Raw genomic sequence first — 19,815 nt, 5'->3', positions numbered from 1 at the left:
CCTGGCTTTCCTTTTGTTTATTCATTTAAACCTAGTACTTGCTTCGAAAAAGAAAGGTCATAGTTATACAAACTCAGTTATGTCCTGCAAAGAAATCATTCTTTGTCTTTCAATTTTTAATGAAGTTAGACTTTAATGTGTTTCGACCCTTGCCTTTGGCAAATACACTCCTGCTACTAGAAATATGTACACAGAAAATAAAAAGAGGTGTTTCCCCCTAACAAAAAAATAGTTGCAAAGAATTTTCTTTCAGAAATGTAAACAAACACAGTTCTGCACATGGCTGGATCCTGTTAAAAAAATAATAAAATTTCCAGTAAAAGTTTAACAGCCCAGTAATGAGGCAGTACCCCTATTATTAATTAGGCTCCTCTGCTTAAAAAGAAAAAGGATGACTGGCATTAAACATACTAGGCACTTAGGTAAAATAAACCATCAAACAGCAGGTGAAATATCAAATCAACCTAGGAGTAATTAGTTGAATTGATATGATGCTGTCTGACCATTTGATGTTTAATTTGTTAAAGGCAAAACAATCGTTAGCCAACAATCAATCAATGGTATTTATTGGGCGCTTGCTCTGTTTAGACCACTGTACTAAGTGCTTGTAAAAGTAAAATACAACAGAGTTGGTCAACACACTCCCTGCCCACCATGAGTTCAGTGCTTAGAACAGTGCTTGGCACATAGTAAGCGCTTAATAAATGCCATCAATATTATTATTAATGAGTTCACGGTCTAGTGGGAGAGACAGATACAAAAACAAATACATTACAGATGTGTACATATGTGTTGTGTGACTGAGGGTGGGGTGAATATCAAGTGCTTAGGGGATGCAGCAGGGAAAGGGAACACAGGAAAAAAGGGCTTAGCTGGGTAAGGCTCCTTAGAGGAGATGTGATTTTAATAAGGCTATCACTGACATTAGTGAATACTAGACCCATAAAATCTTCTCTACCTTGCTTCAGGATGTTCTTATTGGCACAACTTCCACTCTGTTCCAGTCTCCAGGGATCTGGTCAGACTCCCTTCAGCTGGATAAGTGAGCTGTGATTACAGTGCTCTGCCCATAGTAATAATAAGAATAATAATAATGAATATTTGTTAAGCACTTGCTATGTGTCAGGCTAAGCACTGGCGTAGATACAAGGTAATTGGGTTGGGCATAGTCCCTGTTCCACATTGGGCTCACAGTGTTAATCATCATTTAACTGGTGAGATGTGAAGCACAGAGAAATAAAGTGACTTGCCCAAGGTCACACAGCCGACAAGTGGTGGAGCCAGGATTTGAACCTAGATCCTTCTGACTCTCAGACCCTTTGTCTATCCACTAGACCATGCTGTTTCTCTAAGTAGGCACTTAATCACTGATGTCAAATGAATAACTGGTTCAGCTTCTCTAGCTACAGTTGGAACTCTTTTTTGGGGGGATGGTGTTTGTTAATTAAGCGCTTACTATGTGTCAGGCGCAGTTCTGTAGATATAAGGTAATCAGGTTGGACAGTCATGAACCAATGTTAATAAGGCTTCTCCTGCATACATGGGCATACAGAAATTGTATGGGCCTGGATTCTAATCCTGACTCTGCCATTTCATGCTATGTGACCCTGGGCAAGTCACTTAACGCCTCTGTGCCTCAGTTTCCTCATCTGTAAAATGAGAATTAAAACCTCTCCTCCCTCCTACTTAGACCGTGAGCCTCATGTGGAACAGGGGACTGTGATCTACATGATTATCTTGTGCATTTGCCCCAGAAATTAGTGCTGTATTTGGCACATTTGAAAGTTTTTAACCAATACCATTATTATTATTATTATCACACTCAGTTCTGTCATAGTTTCACTCCATGACGGGGCCAATAACACTGCTAGGGACTCAGGGAAGAGCTTTTCCAACACAACAAGAGACACACTACTATGCATATGTGTACCTGGCACTAGATTGGGTAGGACCTCCAAGTGAGTTTGCCTGAACACAGAATATTGCAAGAAGCCAACCCCTGCATTAAGGGAGAACAGGATGTACTTCCTACATTTTAAACCAAAGAGGGAAAGCTAGGAACACATAAAATCGCAGCAATATTGTATATCACTTACATTGAACTTAATAAGGGATTCCAACGTTGCCACTCTGGGGTGACTTGAAGCAATTGCTCTCAACCACACTTCCTACTTTCCCATGGGCACGGGTGAACTATTTCAAAGCAGTAGAATTCCATGTTATCATTCATTCCCCTGGGGTCAAGTGCAGTATTCACCCTTTTCCAGAGTGTGGAGGAAGCAGCAGAACATTAATAACTGCTTTCAACCCTAATCTCAAGAAATGTCACAAACACACATCGCCCCCAAACTCCACATAGTGACTCGGTTTCTTGGGATTTGCCCAGCCTCCTGGTCTTCGGTTAATATTTTCAGATTTTAGCTGGAGTTACTGCATTAGAGTCAAGAGAGATGTAGTGGCTAAGATACAATCGAATCACTTATACAAAAATATCTACTTACCGCTGTATTTGATGACACGAAATGTGGAGTCTCCCTCACCAAACTTGGTCATGGGAGTTAGTCGGATTTCATAAGTCTCTGGCTTAACCAGCTCGGTCAGATTGTAAGTAATTAGTTCTCCTTTTTGAATGTTCCCCTTCATGGAAATCTCCTGTTCCCACCAACGCTGTTGCCCCGCCTGAAATAAAGAACCTTGGAATGACTTGGGGATTCTCAACAGGAAAAAACAGTACAGTGGAAATGGCCTATAAAGTGTCAAAATAATTTTCATTTGGGCTGTTAGCATAATTCATCTTGTGTTAACAAGTACTGGCTACCTACCACCATTTCAAAGTTTAATGGGAAAATTGAAGAACTTCTAGCCACTTTGGTCAATATTTCCTGCAATTTGGGCTTCAAGCAAAGATACTTGAAATGTTTAGTGGCAAAGAGATTCCGGAAGCATTTAGGTAGTAGGACACATTCCCTGCCCACAGGAAGCTTACATTTTAATCAGTACCTACAGGTGGCAACGTCAATCTCTGGTGATGCACTCTGTTTTTCCTTGACCAACGACAACTGTGAGCTCATTGTGGGCAGGAATGTGTCTATTTGTTGTTATATTGTATTCTCCCAAGTGCATAGTACAGTGCTTTGCACATGGTAAGCGCTTCATAAACACGATTGAATGAATGAATACATACCAAGGTACCTTGCAATTATTATAAATGATTGAATTATTTGTCAGTGCTTACGTTTCGGTATCAGGGTACCTATTTTTCAGTGGGAAAATTTGTATCTCTGTTTTTAACACACCATCTGTGTGGTATGTTGGACCACTACCTTGAATATGCAGCAATATAATGTATCCTAAATGGTAGGCAGCTGAGCTTGAAGATTTTAATTCAGAGAAAGGAAGCCTTTTATTGGGGGTAGAAAAAACATTCTGCCGTGAATGATTCTGACCCAACAAGCTACCCTAGCTGGTCCGAGAAGCAGCATGGCATACTGGATACAACATGGTCCTTGGAGTCAGAAGGACATGGGTTCTAATCCTGGCTCCACCACTTGTCTGCTGTGTGATCCTGGCCCAAGTCACTTCACTTCTCTGGGCCTCAGTTACCTCATCTGGAAAATGGGGACTGAGACTGTGAGCCCCAGGTGGGACAGGGACTATGCCCAACCCAATTTACTTATATCCACCGCAGCACTTAAATACAGTGCCTGGCACATACTAAGTGCCTAACAAATACCACAAGTATTAACATTATTATTGTTATTATTGCTTTTGAAATCTCTGAGGCCTATTAAAATCAAATGAATATGCAGTTTTCATCTACCCCAGGGTTTAGTAGTGTTTTGCATATTTAATAATCACCATATCTGAGTAACTAGTGGGCCCTCATCCTCGGAAGCCACGTGAGTGCCTCAAATCATTATTAATATAGTAACCCAGAGACACCCAGAGTAGCCCATTCTACTAATGGATTAATTCAATGGGTATATTTGACCAAATGTACACAAACACATGACAAGTTTTCACATTCATGAAAACATTTTAATGCCCACATTCACTAACACAGACCTACTTGCTTGGAGGGGACAGCAAAATTCTTCAGTCTTCCTTGTTCAGACAAATGGTAGGTAGTATTTTTGTATGTCTGCTGTTGTAATAAGAATATTTCTTTAAGAGTGTACTGAATCTGTGCAGAGGACTCTCCTAAGTATGACCCATATTGTGTAGGGTTTTCAAAAGCCCAGTGAGTATGAATGTTCACAAACTTGCATTTATGTCATGGTTTTCCAGAAGACCCAAATGAGGTTTTTGGTTTTATTTTTTAAATAGTACTTGTTAAGCACTTAACTACGTGCCAGACACTGTACTAAGTACTGAGGTAGAAACAAGATAATCAGGTCAGGTTGGACACAGCCCATGCCCACATGATGCTCACATCTTAAATGCCCATTTTACAGATGAGGTAACAGGCACAGAGAAGTTGTGACTTGTCCAAGGTGACACAGCAGATAAGTGGTGGAACCAGGTTCTCTGATTCCCAGGCCCATGCTCTTTCCACCCCCTACTCATACCCTTTTTGTAGCCTAAGAGTACAAGAAGGTCATCAAGCTGAGGATAGGGAAAACAGGCAGGCTAGTGGGAATAAGGTTGTTTCTTTGTGGTATTTGTTAGGCACTTCATCATCATCATCATCAATCGTATTTATTGAGTGCTTACTGTGTGCAGAGCACTGTACTAAGCGCTTGGGAAGTACAAGTTGGCAACATATAGAGACAGTCCCTACCCAACAGTGGGCTCACAGTCTAAAAGGGGGAAACAGAGAACACCACCAAACATACCAACAAAATAAAATAGAATAGATATGTACAAGTAAAATAAATAAATAAATGAGTAATAAATATGTACAAACATATATACAGGTGCTGTGGGGAAGGGAAGGAGGCAAGATGGGGGGATGGAGAGGGGGACGAGGGGGACTTACTGTGTGCCAAGCACTATACTAAGCTCTTGGGTAGATGCAAGATAATCAGGTTGAATAAAGTTCATGCCCCACATGGCGCTCACAGTCTTAATCCCCATTTTACACAAGAAGTAGCTGAGTTACAGAGAAGTTAAGTGACTTGCCCAGGGTCACACAGGAGACAAGAAGTGGAGCCGGGATTAGAACCCCAGGTCCTTCTGACTCCCAGAGCTGTGCTCGATCCATTAGGCGACACTATTTCTCATGAGTCTGTGAAACAGCTTGACCCAAAAGAGATAAAAACCACGTGTCTGGCTGCTCCCTCTTTCTGTGGGTACCATATAGAGAGCCCCTCTAGACTTCTCCCAAGCTCTTAGTACAGTGCTCTGCACACAGTAAGCGCTCGATAAATATGATGGAATGACTGAGATGCTGGTGTGCATGGATGCACTTACCTTAGGGAAAAATCAATCAACCAGTGGTATTTACTGAGTGCTTACTGTGTGTGCAGGACTGTACTAAGCACTTGGGAAAGTACCATGCAGAAGAGTAGGTAAAGTACCGTATTGTCAGGAGACTTGTCATTTCTCCTTTCAGCTTTACTCAATCTATGTAGCCTGAGAAGGGAGTATGGCTAGGGCAGGATGGTTCTGACGGTAATCTATTTGCCACCTCTACCAATGTTTCATCTTCTTAAAGCTGGGTAGCAGTGGGCTAGGCAGAGGTTATTCTGCATAAACATTCTGGATGAGAAAGTTTCCAGATTCACCTAATCACTTCAGGGTGATTTTGCCCTCGACTCCAAGGTAAAACAACATCATTATAGTAAATTATTTCAATTTTTCTAAACTTCATCCAGTATATTAATGAAATGTCCATGGGCAAATCATTTTGAAACATACTGAAAAACTATAAATCACAAAAATGTACGTATATAGATAGATATAGATATATAGATAGATATCAGTTATTTGATGCTTTACTCTCAGCCAAGACATACAGGTTTAATCAAGATGTCATCTCTAGATGTTAATATATGTTGAACACCATTAAATATTTCTAGTACCTCCCTAGGGAGAGTAGCCAGTGCTTTGCTGTTCTAATGAGATGTTCTATCAAGTAATTCTACTTGACAGGGGCCTTGATGTTATTACTCATTATAAACTCCTGAGTACATAACTTCATATGTGTATTAAGAAAGCAATAACTCCCATTCTAAGTCTTTAATTTAAAACTGTAATGAAAAGCCTATACTTCTCCAGTTTGAGAAATAAGTAATTAAATCCCTCATGCTGCATCTCAGTGATGTGTGCAGAAAGTAAGTTTGCATGTGCACCAATGAAAAAACAAGATCTGTCCATTAGTTGCATATTAACACTAAAGCCCAAAGACAAATGAAATAGAGTGATGATCCCAAATGTACAGCTGGGGGAATACTGTACATGCTGACTGACAGCAGCAAGTCTCCCACAGCGCATTGACCCAATCACAGACACTGTTTATTCTCAAACCCCTACTGAGAGCTCACCTCCTCCAGGAGGCCTTCCCAGATTGAGCCCCCTCCTTCCTCTCCCCCTCCTCCCCCTCTCCATTCCCCCCACCTTACCTCCTTCCCTTCCCCACAGCACCTGTATATATGTATATATGTTTGTATGGATTTATTATTCTATTTTACTTGTACATATTTATTCTACTTATTTTATTTTGTTAATATGTTTTGTTCTCTGTCTCCCCCTTCTAGACTGTGAGCTCACTGTTGGGTAGGGACCGTCTCTATATGTTGCCAACTTGTACTTCCCAAGTGCTTAGTACAGTGCTCTGCACACAGTAAGAGCTCAATACAATTGAATGAATGAATGAACCTGGAGAAGTTGAGAGTGACAATACAGCAGGCCCATAATGTCGGTGGAAAGGAATTTCCTTCCAAATTTTTTTATCGTCTTTTCCTATCCTAAAACGCTGAGATTTCAGAAAAGAATTTTTTAATGGTATTTGTTACAGTACTTATTGTATGCCAGGTACTGGCATACAGTAGAGAAGCAGCGTGGCTCAGTGGAAAAAGCACGGGCTTGGGAGTCGGAGGTCATGGGTTCTAATCCCGGCTCTGCCACTTGCCAGCTGTGTGACTTTGGGCAAGTCACTTAACTTCTTTGTGCCTCAGTACCCTCATCTGTAAACTGGGGATGAAGACTGTGAGCCCCATGTGGGACAACCTGATTACCTTGTATCTACCCCAGTGCTTAGAATGGTGCTTGGCACATAGTAAGCGCTTAACCAATGCCATCATTGTCATTATTATTATTACTGTATTAAGAGCTGGGGTAGACTCAAGTTAATTTTGATTCTAAATTTAGAACTGAAAAGAAAATTCAAAGCACCTCCCACAGCAAATGAAAATAACACACATTGGTTGGGTAAGTTACAATGGTAGCTTTCTGAAGACTGTGAGGACATTAAAAGGAAATATTAAATATTAAAATATAATTGCCAACCCTTAACAGCCCAAGTAGTCACCAGAGAGGAAGTGCAAACCAACTCAGGAGATCATAATGATTGTCAGTCCTCCAGCAATGGCCATAAACCTGGAAGCTTAATTATTATTTTATTCATGTTGCTCATTAACTCTACTTTTGATTTGGAATCATCTCCAAGCCAAATCACATCTTGGGGCCGTGTTAAGAATATTTACTTGCTGAAGCCATTACAAAGTTTACTGTTCCGTAGTAAACATGTATATTACGTTTTTGGAACATGGTATATAATTATTATAAATAATCATTTTTGCTTTCAAGTGTTGAATATTATCACAACATTTGGAGAGCAACAGTTCCAGATTCTTTCCAGGTGGACTTCATATAGAAAGGCCCAAAGAATCATTGCATCTCTCGGAACAAAGAGTTATCAAAAGCCAGTTGTATTCATTAGCTTGTCTTGTAAGACTGTAAGCTTGTTGTGGGCAAGGAATGTGTTTTATATTGTACTCTCCCAAGCTCTTAGTACAGTGCTCTGCATACAATAAGTACTCAAATACAACTGAGTGAATGAATGAAAGAAATCACTTTAATATTTAGGTTTATCAGTACCCTTACAGTGACTCACCTGCTATCTTTCCTGTGCTTTGAAGAAGATTTTTGCCCCACATCAAATTATATCTTGTGTAAAAAGTAGAGGCTCCCACCCAGGCATAGAGTCTGGAAGGCTTAGCCCAAGCCATCTCCACTTTGAGTGAAACAACTCAAATGGATGTCTCATTGAGAGTGTGCAAGCCCCTTCTCTACCTTAACTGGACAGAAGTAGCAAAAACGTTCTAGCTTTTGAATCTGGGAAGGCACTGTGACATTGTGACCTGAGAAACAAGACACCGAAAGCCCAACAACCAAATCTTCCTGCTCGAATTCCCATAGTTGTGAAATGCATCCTTGAAGCTGGGTTTGAATCATGGTGAAAGAGGATAGTTTCTGAAAAAAAATCCTGCTTACATGGCTATTGCAAGTATCTAAGTACCTCAAGCAATGTTTCCCACTTTCTTCCCTCATTGAAATATGGCTCAGAAATATCATTTAAGGATTTCACTATTGGGTTCTAAATGGTTTTAGGGCAAATGGGATAGAGATAGAAAAAGAGACAAGAACAACAGTTTTGCTTCTGGTGACAGAAGACAGGGCCAAAATGTCTGATATGCTGGGTCCCTGATGTTTTAAGAGGGACTTAGAAAGTATCTTGACATGTCATCGTGGTTTGACCTGGTGCAAAAAGAGGCTTTGGGAAGGTTCTGGTGACAAAAAAGATAGATTTACAAATAGACACTCAAATCGCTGTTTGGCCCACCAGCTACCTAGAGGAACCTTATCATCGCACTTCAGGGACAGCACCCCAAATACACTTCCAGTTTTCTCTGGGCTTAGTGTCAGAGCGTCACCACACTTGTTCGGCCTTTGGGGATGGTAAAAAAGCTGACTGTTAACGCTTTCTGAATCTGAACTGATTTTCTATAATTAGTTCTTTTGAGACATCTGAGGCACAGTTTATCTGTCAAATTGCTATTTACCCTACAGGAACTGCGTAAGCAAGCAACTGGTTTTCTTGACCCTTTCAGTGTTTAAACGATGCACTGCCTCCTATCATTTCTCAAGTTTTGCTTTTAGGTTCTATGTCTTTGGGCTGGCTTGTAAAGGCAAGAAGGAGTTGGGAAAGGGATCGTGAAAATGTAATAACATTTTCTGCAGACTGATTGATTTATTTGTGTGGGTTCCAAGACTGCAAATTAGTTGAATTTTCCTCTGAGACTCTTTAAATTTTATCTAAACAGTGAATGCTTTGAGTAGCCTTTTTTCTAGCTGTAAAGACTCAATATGCCCATTTCAGATGAAATAAAGCCATCTAATAAAAAACTCTCATTAAATAGCCTAGAGTCCTTGCAAGACTATCTGTTTATCAAGATTGAAGCTCCTGGGGTTCGACCAGATGGAAATCTCTTGATCAAATATCTAGTTTTCTAATGGAGAAGAGACTCTGTTTTCATTTAGTGTCCTATATGAGTAGCCTTCTTGCTCACAAATCCTCTAGGACTCCTTGCTAGCAATGCTGAACATTATTCAAAGATCTTTTCAGGTAAAAAAGACATCTCTGATATTTTCACACCATTTTGTTCCAGGGAGAATAATTAGATGAAAATGAGTCAATACGCATTTTCTGGGCTTGCACTTGGGGGTGTAGGTTGGTAATGCTACCACTCATTAGCCCTAGAAGTAACTAGGTTATTTTTTCAGAAAATATAATCTTTCCCCACCATTTGAAACTCAGTTTCAAGGCTGCATCTCACTACCGAGCTGCATAAATTGCCAACTAGAATGCATGAAAAAGGGATCTAAAGCAGAGAGATTTTATTGTTCTTTCAGTGTTTTGTCTCTAAGATACATCACAACGCCTGGGTTCTAATCCCAGCTCCACCACTTGTCCACTGTGTGAACTCGGGCAAATCACTTCACTTATCTGTGCCTGTTACTTCATCTGTAAAATGGGGATTAAGACTGAGCCCCATGTGGGACAGGGACTGTGTCCAACCTCACTAACTGGTATTTACCCCAGTACTTAGAATGGTGTCTGGCCCATAGTAACCACTTAACAAATCCCTTTTAAAAAATATGCTATCCCAGATTCAAAAGCTATAGTGTTTTAGCTACTTTTTTTTAGTTAGGGTAGGGAAGGGGCTAGCATACTCTCAGTAAGACATGCAGTTGAGGTTTTTCCAGAAGTGGAGATGGCTTGGTTTGAGCCATCCACATGTTCTGCATGGTGACCAACTGCACATGCTAAGCGACAAATGTGGGAGAAAGAAGCAACCTGAGGTTGTGTAACTCAGAATATCTCTCCGTCACCTCCTTAGGAGCAGATACTTTGTGCCCTTACCTGGTTTATTCAGTAAAGCACACACATCTGATGTACAAGTCACTGGGGTTGTCATTCAATCAATAGTATTTACTGAGCACCTGTGTGCAAAGCACTGTACTAAGTATTTCAGAGAGTACAAGTAGCTTCCTAAGACACAGTCACTAATAATAATGATTTTGTGCCAACCACTGGGGCAGAGCCCAGATAATTGAATTGGATACAGTCCCTTATATGGGGCTCAAAGTCCCTGTTCTCCAAGAGCCTTCAGTGAAAGGGTGGAGACAAGCACAAAATAACTACAGGTAGGAGGAAAAAGGAAGTAGTGGATGAGAAATGGGCTTAAATAATAGAGTACTGTTATACTATACTCACCCAAGCGCTTACTACAGTTCTTTGCACACAGTAAGTGCTCCATAAATATGACTGAATGAATGAGTTGTAAGTCTACATGTTTGTAAGTACCTACCTGTGCGGGGGAAGTAGTGTTTAGAGAGTATGCCTTAGGGAAGAGAGAGATTAATTGGGGAAGACTTTCTGGAGGCAGTGGGATTTCTGAAGGGCTTTGAAGACGGGCAGAGGTGTTGTCTGAAAACCAAGCAACTGGAAATTGGTAGGGAGGCAGTAGGAGAAAGAAACTTCAGAGTAGTATAAGGGTAGGGGGCAAGGGCCCCAAAGAAGTAAGGCAAAGTTTCTTTAACATATACAAATAATGAAAAGTAAAGTTTTAAATCTAGGCGATATTCATCTGGGTTTAAGCCCTGATGCCATTCAAAAGGCAATACTGCTTAGCTAGGGAAAAATCCTGCCTTTCTTGCATCAAGCTGCCTTATATGTGCAAAACTGGAAGAGCCATTTTGCTCTGTAAACATCCACTATACCAATCAGATTGTTAAAGGTCCCAAAAGATTCTGAAAATTGATGCATAAAATGAAGACTTGGCCAGTGTAGTTAATGAAAACCAGAAGTGATTCCAACACAACTGCAATTTATGCACCCCGAGGGCCATGCCAAGTTCCTACTCTTCCTGGAGCCCATTAAACTCCATTACAATATATAGCCGGGCTGAGCAGAGCTATTGCACACTTTGCAAGACTAAAGCATTTGCTGTTTGTGGAGAATTCCTTTTCTGAGAGTTTATTGGAGGCAGTGTTGTCTAGTGGTAAGAGCATGGGACTAGGTATTAGGAGACCCAGCTTCTCCATCTGCCCTGCTGTGTGACCTTGGGTCAGTCACTTTATTTTCTGCCTCAGTTTCCATGCTATTCCCCATAAAAAGAAACCACCCAATGCTATTCTCTCTTCAAATAGTTTAAACAGAACAAAATGTTCTAATGTACCCATAACTTCAAGGAGGCTCTTTTCACAGATAGCTATTAGAAGTTGCACAGCATATGCACTGACTACGATAGTTATGATACCATTCTGGACAACTAATATTTATTGAGCACTCAATAAAGGATGCTAGAAGCTAAGCATCCTTGGTGCTATTTTTATTTACCTTTAAAAGAGGAGATTTGCTTTGAGTCTTGTCTTTGAAAGAGGATTCCAGTTCTTTGAAATTCATTCCCCAGGCCAAACAGAAATTCTCTCTAGCAATTTCTGACACATTCTTCCTTCTCTAGACAGTCAGCTCACTCTGGGCAGGGAACATGTCTACTAATTGTATTGTACTCGCCCAAGAACATAGCACAGTGCTCTGCACATAGTAAGTGCTCAGTAAATACCATTGATTGATTGATTCCTTCCCAATTTCCAGCTAAAGGCAAGCAGTTGACTCCTGAGTTAAGAAACAAAATGATCTGTTCTACTTTAAGCAGTGTGACCTAGAGGAAAGAGCAGGGGCCCACGGGTCAGAGGATCTGGGCTTTCCACCTGGCTCTGCCATTTGCTTGCTGCGTGACCCTGGGCATGTCCGTTAACTTCCCTCAGTTGTACAATAGGGATTCACTACCCATTCTCTCTCCTACTTAATAATAATAATGGCCTTTCTTAGGCACTTACTATGTGCCAGGCACTATATTAAACGCTGGGGTGGATACAAGCAAATCGGGTTGGACACAGACTCTGTCCCCTGTACAGCTCACATTCTCAATCCCCATTTTGCAGATGAGGTAACTATGGCATAGAGAAGTGGCTTACCCAAGGACCCAGCAAAGTGGTGGAGCTGGGATTAGAACCCATGACCTTCTGACCCCCAAGCCCAGGCTCTATCCACTACACTGTGCTGCTTCTGATTGTGATTGTGAGCCCCAGGAGGGCCAGACTTGTCCAACCTGGTGAACTTGTATCTGCTCCAGTGCTTAGAATAGCTCTTGGCACATAGTAGGCCTTTCACAAATACCTTAATAATAATACATTAATTATCATTATTATAATATATTATCCTAAAGTATCTACATGTTGTATTAATTCCTTGCTGTCCTTTGAGTTCAAAAAGGATGGTCCTGCCAGTGAGGATTTTTGTTTTTGAAGGTAATAAATCTCTTTTTTTTTTTTTTAGCAATGTAAGTTGGAAATCTCTATTAATGCACATATATAAATCTGACTTTAGTTATGGAAACTTCTTCTATTAAAGGTTGCATTAATAGAGTTAAACCCTTATGAAGTTTCTCTTATTCACACTATACTCACCTTAAATTTCATGTCTTTTAGACTGTGAGCCCACTGTTGGGTAGGGACTGTCTCTATATGTTGCCAACCTGTACTTCCCAAGCGCTTAGTACAGTGCTCTGCACACAGTAAGCGCTCAATAAATATAATTAATTGATTGATTTTGTCAGGCAGTTGAGTGAAGCTATGTAAGATCAGTAATGCATACCTGAAGATCCATTCCACATTGTTGCTTGCTGCATTGTAAGAATGATGGTCATTTATTGACCATCTCCTGAGTGCAACACACTGTACTAAAATACCCGAGGCATTTATTACCCAAGGGGCCTGGACCTGTGATCATTTCTCCCTCTTGGCATCACAATCTCGTCAAAGCCTTAGCTCCAAGTCAGTCAGGCCTATTCTGACCCCAGTGGCTCTTTTTCTAGTGGAAAATGGCAGAGACAGAAAATGTCTACATCCTTATTTGTACTCCCCTCTATCCACAGCAAAGACAGGTCTGACATTGGTGAATTCTAAAACTCTCTCCAGGAAGAAGAGGGTCTACTTTCAGACTTTCTCAAAACATCATTGTCAGTCTAAGAAATACACTTGACAAGTACTAGGAATAAGCAGCACCAGAGGAATATTGTAGCAATATTTAAAATTTCTTTATGAAATTGAATCAATTAAGTTTTTATGGGAAGCAGTGCAATTTCACTGACTTCAGGATGTGAGAGACTAAGATAAATTCTGTTCACAGCACAAGGCTGCTTAGGAGAAAAAAAAATGAAGCCATGTATTTTCCTTCTGCCAGTATAACTTCACATCTGTGCCATTTGAAAGACAGCTGAGCATTGCATCCTAAAAGTGTAGAAATGTGTTAAGTAATTTTACATGTTGTTTCCTGTACTGCAGGTAGGCCTTTTTTCATTACAGTTTTGCAATTCTCTCAATTCAGACAAGCTGGTCAGGCTTTTTATGACTCTAAATCTGGGTCAACTGTCACCACTGGCCATGCCAATGTACTACCCATAAGCTAAGGCCAGCACTGAAAAGGGAAGTTGAATTGGTCTGGCTTAGAGAAAGGAAAGTATCTTCAGTGCAAGAGTGCCTAAAGGACTCTGAAGAATATTGGAATATTATTGTTCATATTTTATGTTTATATATAATTAGTCAAAACTCTAAGATATGCCTAAGAATCTTAATCCTACTGGAAATAAGGGAGGAAGATAGCTATTGGAAGTGCAGTGATAATAATAATAATGATGGCATTTATTAAGTGCTTACTATGTGCAAAGCACTGTTCTAAGCACTGGGGAGGTTACAAGGTGATCAGGTTGTCCCATGGGGGGCTCACAGTCTTAATCTCCATTTCACAGATGAGGTCACTGAGGCCCAGAGAAGTTAAGTGACTTGCCCAAAGTCGCACAGCTGACATTGGCAGAGCTGGGATTTGAACTCATGACCTCTGACTCCAAAGCCCGTGCTCTTTCCACTGAACCACACTGCTTCTCCAACCATGCTGCTGGACATTGGCAGTAATGTCCAGCGAATATGGTGTAGCAAACCCTTCTGGGTCTGAGTGACCCACCTAAAGGACATTCACTTTTATATCCAAAAAAGATATATGACTTCACTCTCCATCATCTCTTTTAGAAAAGGACACCAAAGTTATTTCTTGACTTTGGTATCATGAGTTTAAAAGGGAGAATGATGTAATGCTAATAATACTTGTTTTTTATCTAATCTTTCTTTACCTAGGTAATCATTGTATTTTCCAACAGAGACAACCCTCTTAATATTCATGGATAATGAAGTGTTAAATGCTAGAGTTCGACATGACTCTTCATTACTTTTAGCTAAGTCAAATCCATCATCTAAGCCTCAACTGAATGGGTTCATGACATTTTTTGAGGAGTTACTGGTGGTTACTTGTTAAAAAAACAACCACCACAGGATTCCTATCCTTTCCTCCCCAATGACAGATTCATAGGATTAAAGTATGGTATACCTATAATACCTGGAGAACTGAGTTCTGCAAATGATGAAAGTCTAAGTAGCCTAATATTCACATTTCCAATTAACCTAAGCAAGATGGAGGTACACCTGGTGCCAACTACATTTCTCTAGATTCTAAGGTCATTGGAGGCAGGGAATGGGCCTACTGACACTGTTATATTATCCTTTCCCAAGCATAGAGTGCTCAGCACACAGTAAGTGCTCCATAAATACCACTGATTGATTGATCTTGAACAACAAATCATTGCTGGACCCAAGATCCGAAATATCAGGCTATCCCTTCAAATTCATTTTGTAACTGGATAATTTACCCAAGATAAAGCCCTGGGTCAATTTGTGTACATACTATTATTTGTTTAGGGTTTACTATGTGCCAAGCATTGTTCTAAGTACTGGGGTAGATACAAGCTAATTAACTGATTTATGTCTACCTGGAAAATGGACAATAATAATAATAGCATTTGTTAAGCACTTACTATGTGCAGAGCACGTTCTAAGCGCTGGGGGGGTTACAAGTTGATCAAGTTGTCCCTTGTGGGGCTCACAGTCTTAATCCCCATTTTACAGATGAGGTAACTGAGGCTCAGAGAAGTTAAGTGACTTGCCCAACGTCACACAGCAGACATGTGGGGGAGTTGGGATTTGAACCCATGACCTCTGACTCCAAAGCCTGTGCTCTTTCCACTGAGCCACTCTGCAATGGTTCTTCACCTTTCATTAACATACTGAGTTTGAAAAAAGAGCTCCCTATGTTTCTGCAAATTGTGGTCACTCTGCCTTTCTTTCTAAATATAATAGGACCGGGCTGGTTCCTAAACATCCCTAGAGGAATAGTAAAGAAGGGACATATAACTCTAAGGTTTAGCTGGTGAGAAAACCACACAATTTTTACCGTGCATGAAAAAGATTAATCTTTTGGTTGGAGACCATCAAACGTCAAAGCTAAAAAATTCTCAGAGCCTGAATGAAAAATAATCTCAGTAAATTATCAAGTGAATTCCTGGCAGAAAAATATGCATACTGATGAAAGACATTCTTTAACATATTACAGTATTCATCCATTGCAGGCACTTCATAAATAAATTATTTAGTGGTTTCACATTGTTTACAATATAATCTGAATCTTCAATCAACTACTCCTTAATGTGTAAATACAAAAACTACTGTAGTGTAATGTTGATGATAATGTTTTGTATATAATTACCATACTTTTTAAAATACCACTTTTGTTCATAGTCAGCATTTCTGTAATATGGCACTCCAGAGTTTCAGAGGTGGGCTGCAGAATGATCGAGTTAGAGACCCAATTTCTTGTCTTTTTTACCTGCTTTGTGACCGTGGGTAAGTTGCTTAACTCCTCTGTGCTTCAGTTTCTTCACCTCTAAATGGGCTAAAACACACATGCTCTTTTCCTGTTAGACTGTGAGCCCCGTGTAGGGCAGGGATTACATTTGATCTAATTATCTTACCTATCCAAACACTTGTCATATAGTAAGCACATCATCATTATTTTATTATTAGATGGAAAAATGGTATCAAATTCCATTTTTAACCAGATTCTTGACATAACATTTCCTGTCCTACCAATCTACTTCAGTAACTGATCAGTTTCCTCTTCTACTACAGTTCTTTTGCCCCACCCCTCCCTATCTCTCTCTCATATACACACACAGACTAGATAAACATTATGTCCAATGGGAATATTTGGCCAACAGAAGTGGAGGGCCTCCCCGCTCTTCTCCCCCATCTGCCTCCTCACCCCCTGCTATCACATGCTGAGTTTCCTGGATATGGCATCACTCACAGTTCAGATCCACATATTCTATAGGTTAATAAACTGAAATTTTTACTTTACAAGAGGATTTTTTTTCTCGGGAAAAAATATGGTAAACTCACTGGGTGTGAGCAGGAACGCAATAAGCAAATTTGCAACTCAAGCTCATTAAAAACCATCTTCTCCTATAATTCATCCAAATCTACATCATCATCATCGTCATCATCAATCGTATTTATTGAGCGCTTACTATGTGCAGAGCACTGTACTAAGCGCTTGGGAAGTACAAATTGGCAACATATAGAGACAGTCCCTACCCAACAGTGGGCTCACAGTCTAAAAGGGGGAGACAGAGAACAAAACCAAACATACTAACAAAATAAAATAAATAGAATAGATATGTACAAGTAAAATAAATAGAGTAATAAATATGTACAAACATATATACATATATACAGGTGCTGTGGGGAAGGGAAGGAGGTAAGATGGGGGGGATGGAGAGGGGGGTGAGGGGGAGAGGAAGGAAGGGGCTCGGTCTGGGAAGGCATCCTGGAGGAGGTGAGCTCTCAGCAGGGCCTTGAAGGGAGGAAGAGAGCTAGCTTGGCGGATGGGCAGAGGGAGGGCATTCTTCTGAATATAAAGATTCAATCCGGCAACATAGTTGTACTATTTTAAATGTTTGGAGCCCAAAACAAATGTGTTTCTAATGCACTTTTCTTATTTTTTAAAGAGGAGGGCCAGAACTGGAAAAACTAGACATGAAGTGTCAACAATACCATCATCCTCCCTGTTCCAGAAGTCCACAACTTCAGAATTGTCCTCGACAGTAAGAGCTCGATGAATATGACTGACCGACTGACTCTTCGCTATCATTAAACTCTCACTCTTAGTCTCCGGCCAAACCTGCTGATCCTTTCTGCACAGAGTTTCTTTCCCCTCTCCCTTTTTCTCTCCACTCCAATAAGCTCTGGTCTTGCCATTAGCCTCCTTGCTGGTCTCCTAGCCTCCAACCAATTACTACGGAGATCATCTCTCCTCAAAAGCCTTCCCTGGCTTTGCGTGTCTCGCTCCAACAAACATGAACTCTTACAGTCCATTCCTTGTCTCCATCATCTCTCTCCCTTCCTTATCTGTTCTCTTCAACTACTGGCAGTGTGGCTCAGTGGAAAGAGCACGAGCTTTGGAGTCAGAGGTCATGGGTTCAAATCCCAGCTCCGCCAATTGTCAGCTGTGTGACTTTGGGCAAGTCACTTCACTTCTCTGGGCCTCAGTTCCCTCATCTGTAAAATGGGGATGAAGACTGTGAGCCCCCACCATGGGACAACCTGATCACCCTGTAACCTCCCCAGTCCTTAGAGCAGTGCTTTGCACATAGTAAGCGCTTAATAAATACCATCATCTTTATTATTATTATTTTCTAACCCACTGAGTTCCTCATTCTTGACCCTACAGCCACCATCCCCTAACTGACTCTGTTCCCCTAGTTTGGAACTTCCTTTCTTCCCACAGTTGGAATCCCAATCTCCATCAAGTTGTCCTCCGATTGACTTTCCAACACACTGAGCCATACTACCCTTCCTTCAGTCCATTCTAACACGTATGTGTGTAGTGGATAGAACATGGGCCTGGGGGTCAAAAAGGCATGGGTTCTAATTCTGCCCTGCTCTGTGACCTTGGGTAAGTCACTTCACTTCTCTGTGCCTCAGTTACCTCATCTGTAAAATGGGGATTGGGACTGTGATCCCCCACATGGGACAGGGACTGTGTCCAATCCGATTTGCTTGTATCCACCCCAGCACTTAGTAATAATAATAATAATAATGGCATTTATTAAGCACTTACTATGTGCAAAGCACTGTTCTGAGAGCTGGGGAGGTTACAAGGTGATCAGGTTGTCCCACGTGGGGCTCACAGTCTTAATCCCCATTTTACAGATGAGGTAACTGAGGCACAGAGAAGTTAAGTGACTTGCCCAAAGTCACACAGCTGACAATTGGCGGAGCTGGGGTTTGAACCCATGACCTCTGACTCCAAAGCCCATGCTGTTTTCCACTGAGCCACGCTGCTTCTCTAGTACAGTGCCTGGCATATAGTAAGCGCTTAACAAATACTATAATAATAATAATATCTTTCATCAATAATTTATTTTTACCCATCTTGTTATTAATATTTTTATGTATGTCTCCCCCATTAGAGTGTAGGCACCTTGTGGGAAACAAGCATTTCACTTCTTTACTCTGTACTTCCCAAGTAACCAGCTCTGGACCACATCCAAGGTCACCGTCACAATTAAAACAGCAGTATGGCAGCAAATAGTTTTCATCATCATCATCTATACATGATAAATTTATGGCTGGGAAAGTAAGGGGATGAATACAGAAATACCTCATGTGGATTTACCAAAAAACACCTCCTATAACTTCTCACCCTCCTCTGTGTTGAGAACAAGATTCATATTTCCACTTTAAAAAAAAAAATGGAATTTTGGGATTGTTTCAGTAAAAGTGTCATTTGTTTTGGCCACTGTGTTGTATATGCATTTCATTTGGATAAAAGTATTTTCATCAGCTAAATTGAAAATGAAATGCATTCAGTCTCACTGTTATGGAAAGAAATAAATGTTTTTTTTGAAATCACTACAGGAGTGTTTTCTTCTTCACATCTATAATCTATTTACAATCCTGACAGTCGGCTAGATAATCTAAAAAAATTTAATCAAGATCATTGGAGCCTTTGCCCAGTCGTCTTGAGCTTCTGAAATAATCACATCTGCCGATTTACTGAGAATGTGTGGGGAAATTTAGCTAGAAAGAAAAATCTCTCTGCACTGCCATGAAAAATTCAAACTCAACTCTTCCTGACCTTTGTAATCTGTGCTATTTGCTCACTACAGCATCCGTCATATCGACAGGAACCACAGTATGAGTCCCAAAACCCCGGGGAAACCTTGTTATAAAAGTGTCCGAGGCCCCACCTGGAGGAAGAAACACCAAAAAGTTCCACACTTGGGAGCCTTTCCATTTCATTGTAAAAAATATTGGAACCTTTAGCTTTTCTTAGGATATCCTCGTTCAAGTCCCCAG

General features: G+C 40.6%; 1 protein-coding gene across 2 annotated transcripts in view; it reads right to left on the bottom strand.

Annotated features, from left to right (window-relative positions):
- The window catches only part of MDGA2 (MAM domain containing glycosylphosphatidylinositol anchor 2), a 460,928-nt gene that overhangs the window by 26,100 nt on the left and 415,013 nt on the right, over positions 1-19,815 (bottom strand). For both annotated transcript variants that reach the window (XM_038756395.1, XM_038756396.1), the window contains one exon: positions 2,502-2,679. In XM_038756395.1, coding sequence (XP_038612323.1) covers positions 2,502-2,679 — 178 coding nt within the window. The remainder of the gene's footprint in view (positions 1-2,501; positions 2,680-19,815) is intronic.

This window comes from Tachyglossus aculeatus, chromosome 14 (assembly GCF_015852505.1).
Source record: "Tachyglossus aculeatus isolate mTacAcu1 chromosome 14, mTacAcu1.pri, whole genome shotgun sequence".
Taxonomy (NCBI): Eukaryota; Metazoa; Chordata; class Mammalia; order Monotremata; family Tachyglossidae; genus Tachyglossus; species Tachyglossus aculeatus.
The sequence above is the reverse complement of the archived record's forward strand: the minus strand, read 5'-3'. Positions and strand labels throughout refer to the sequence as shown.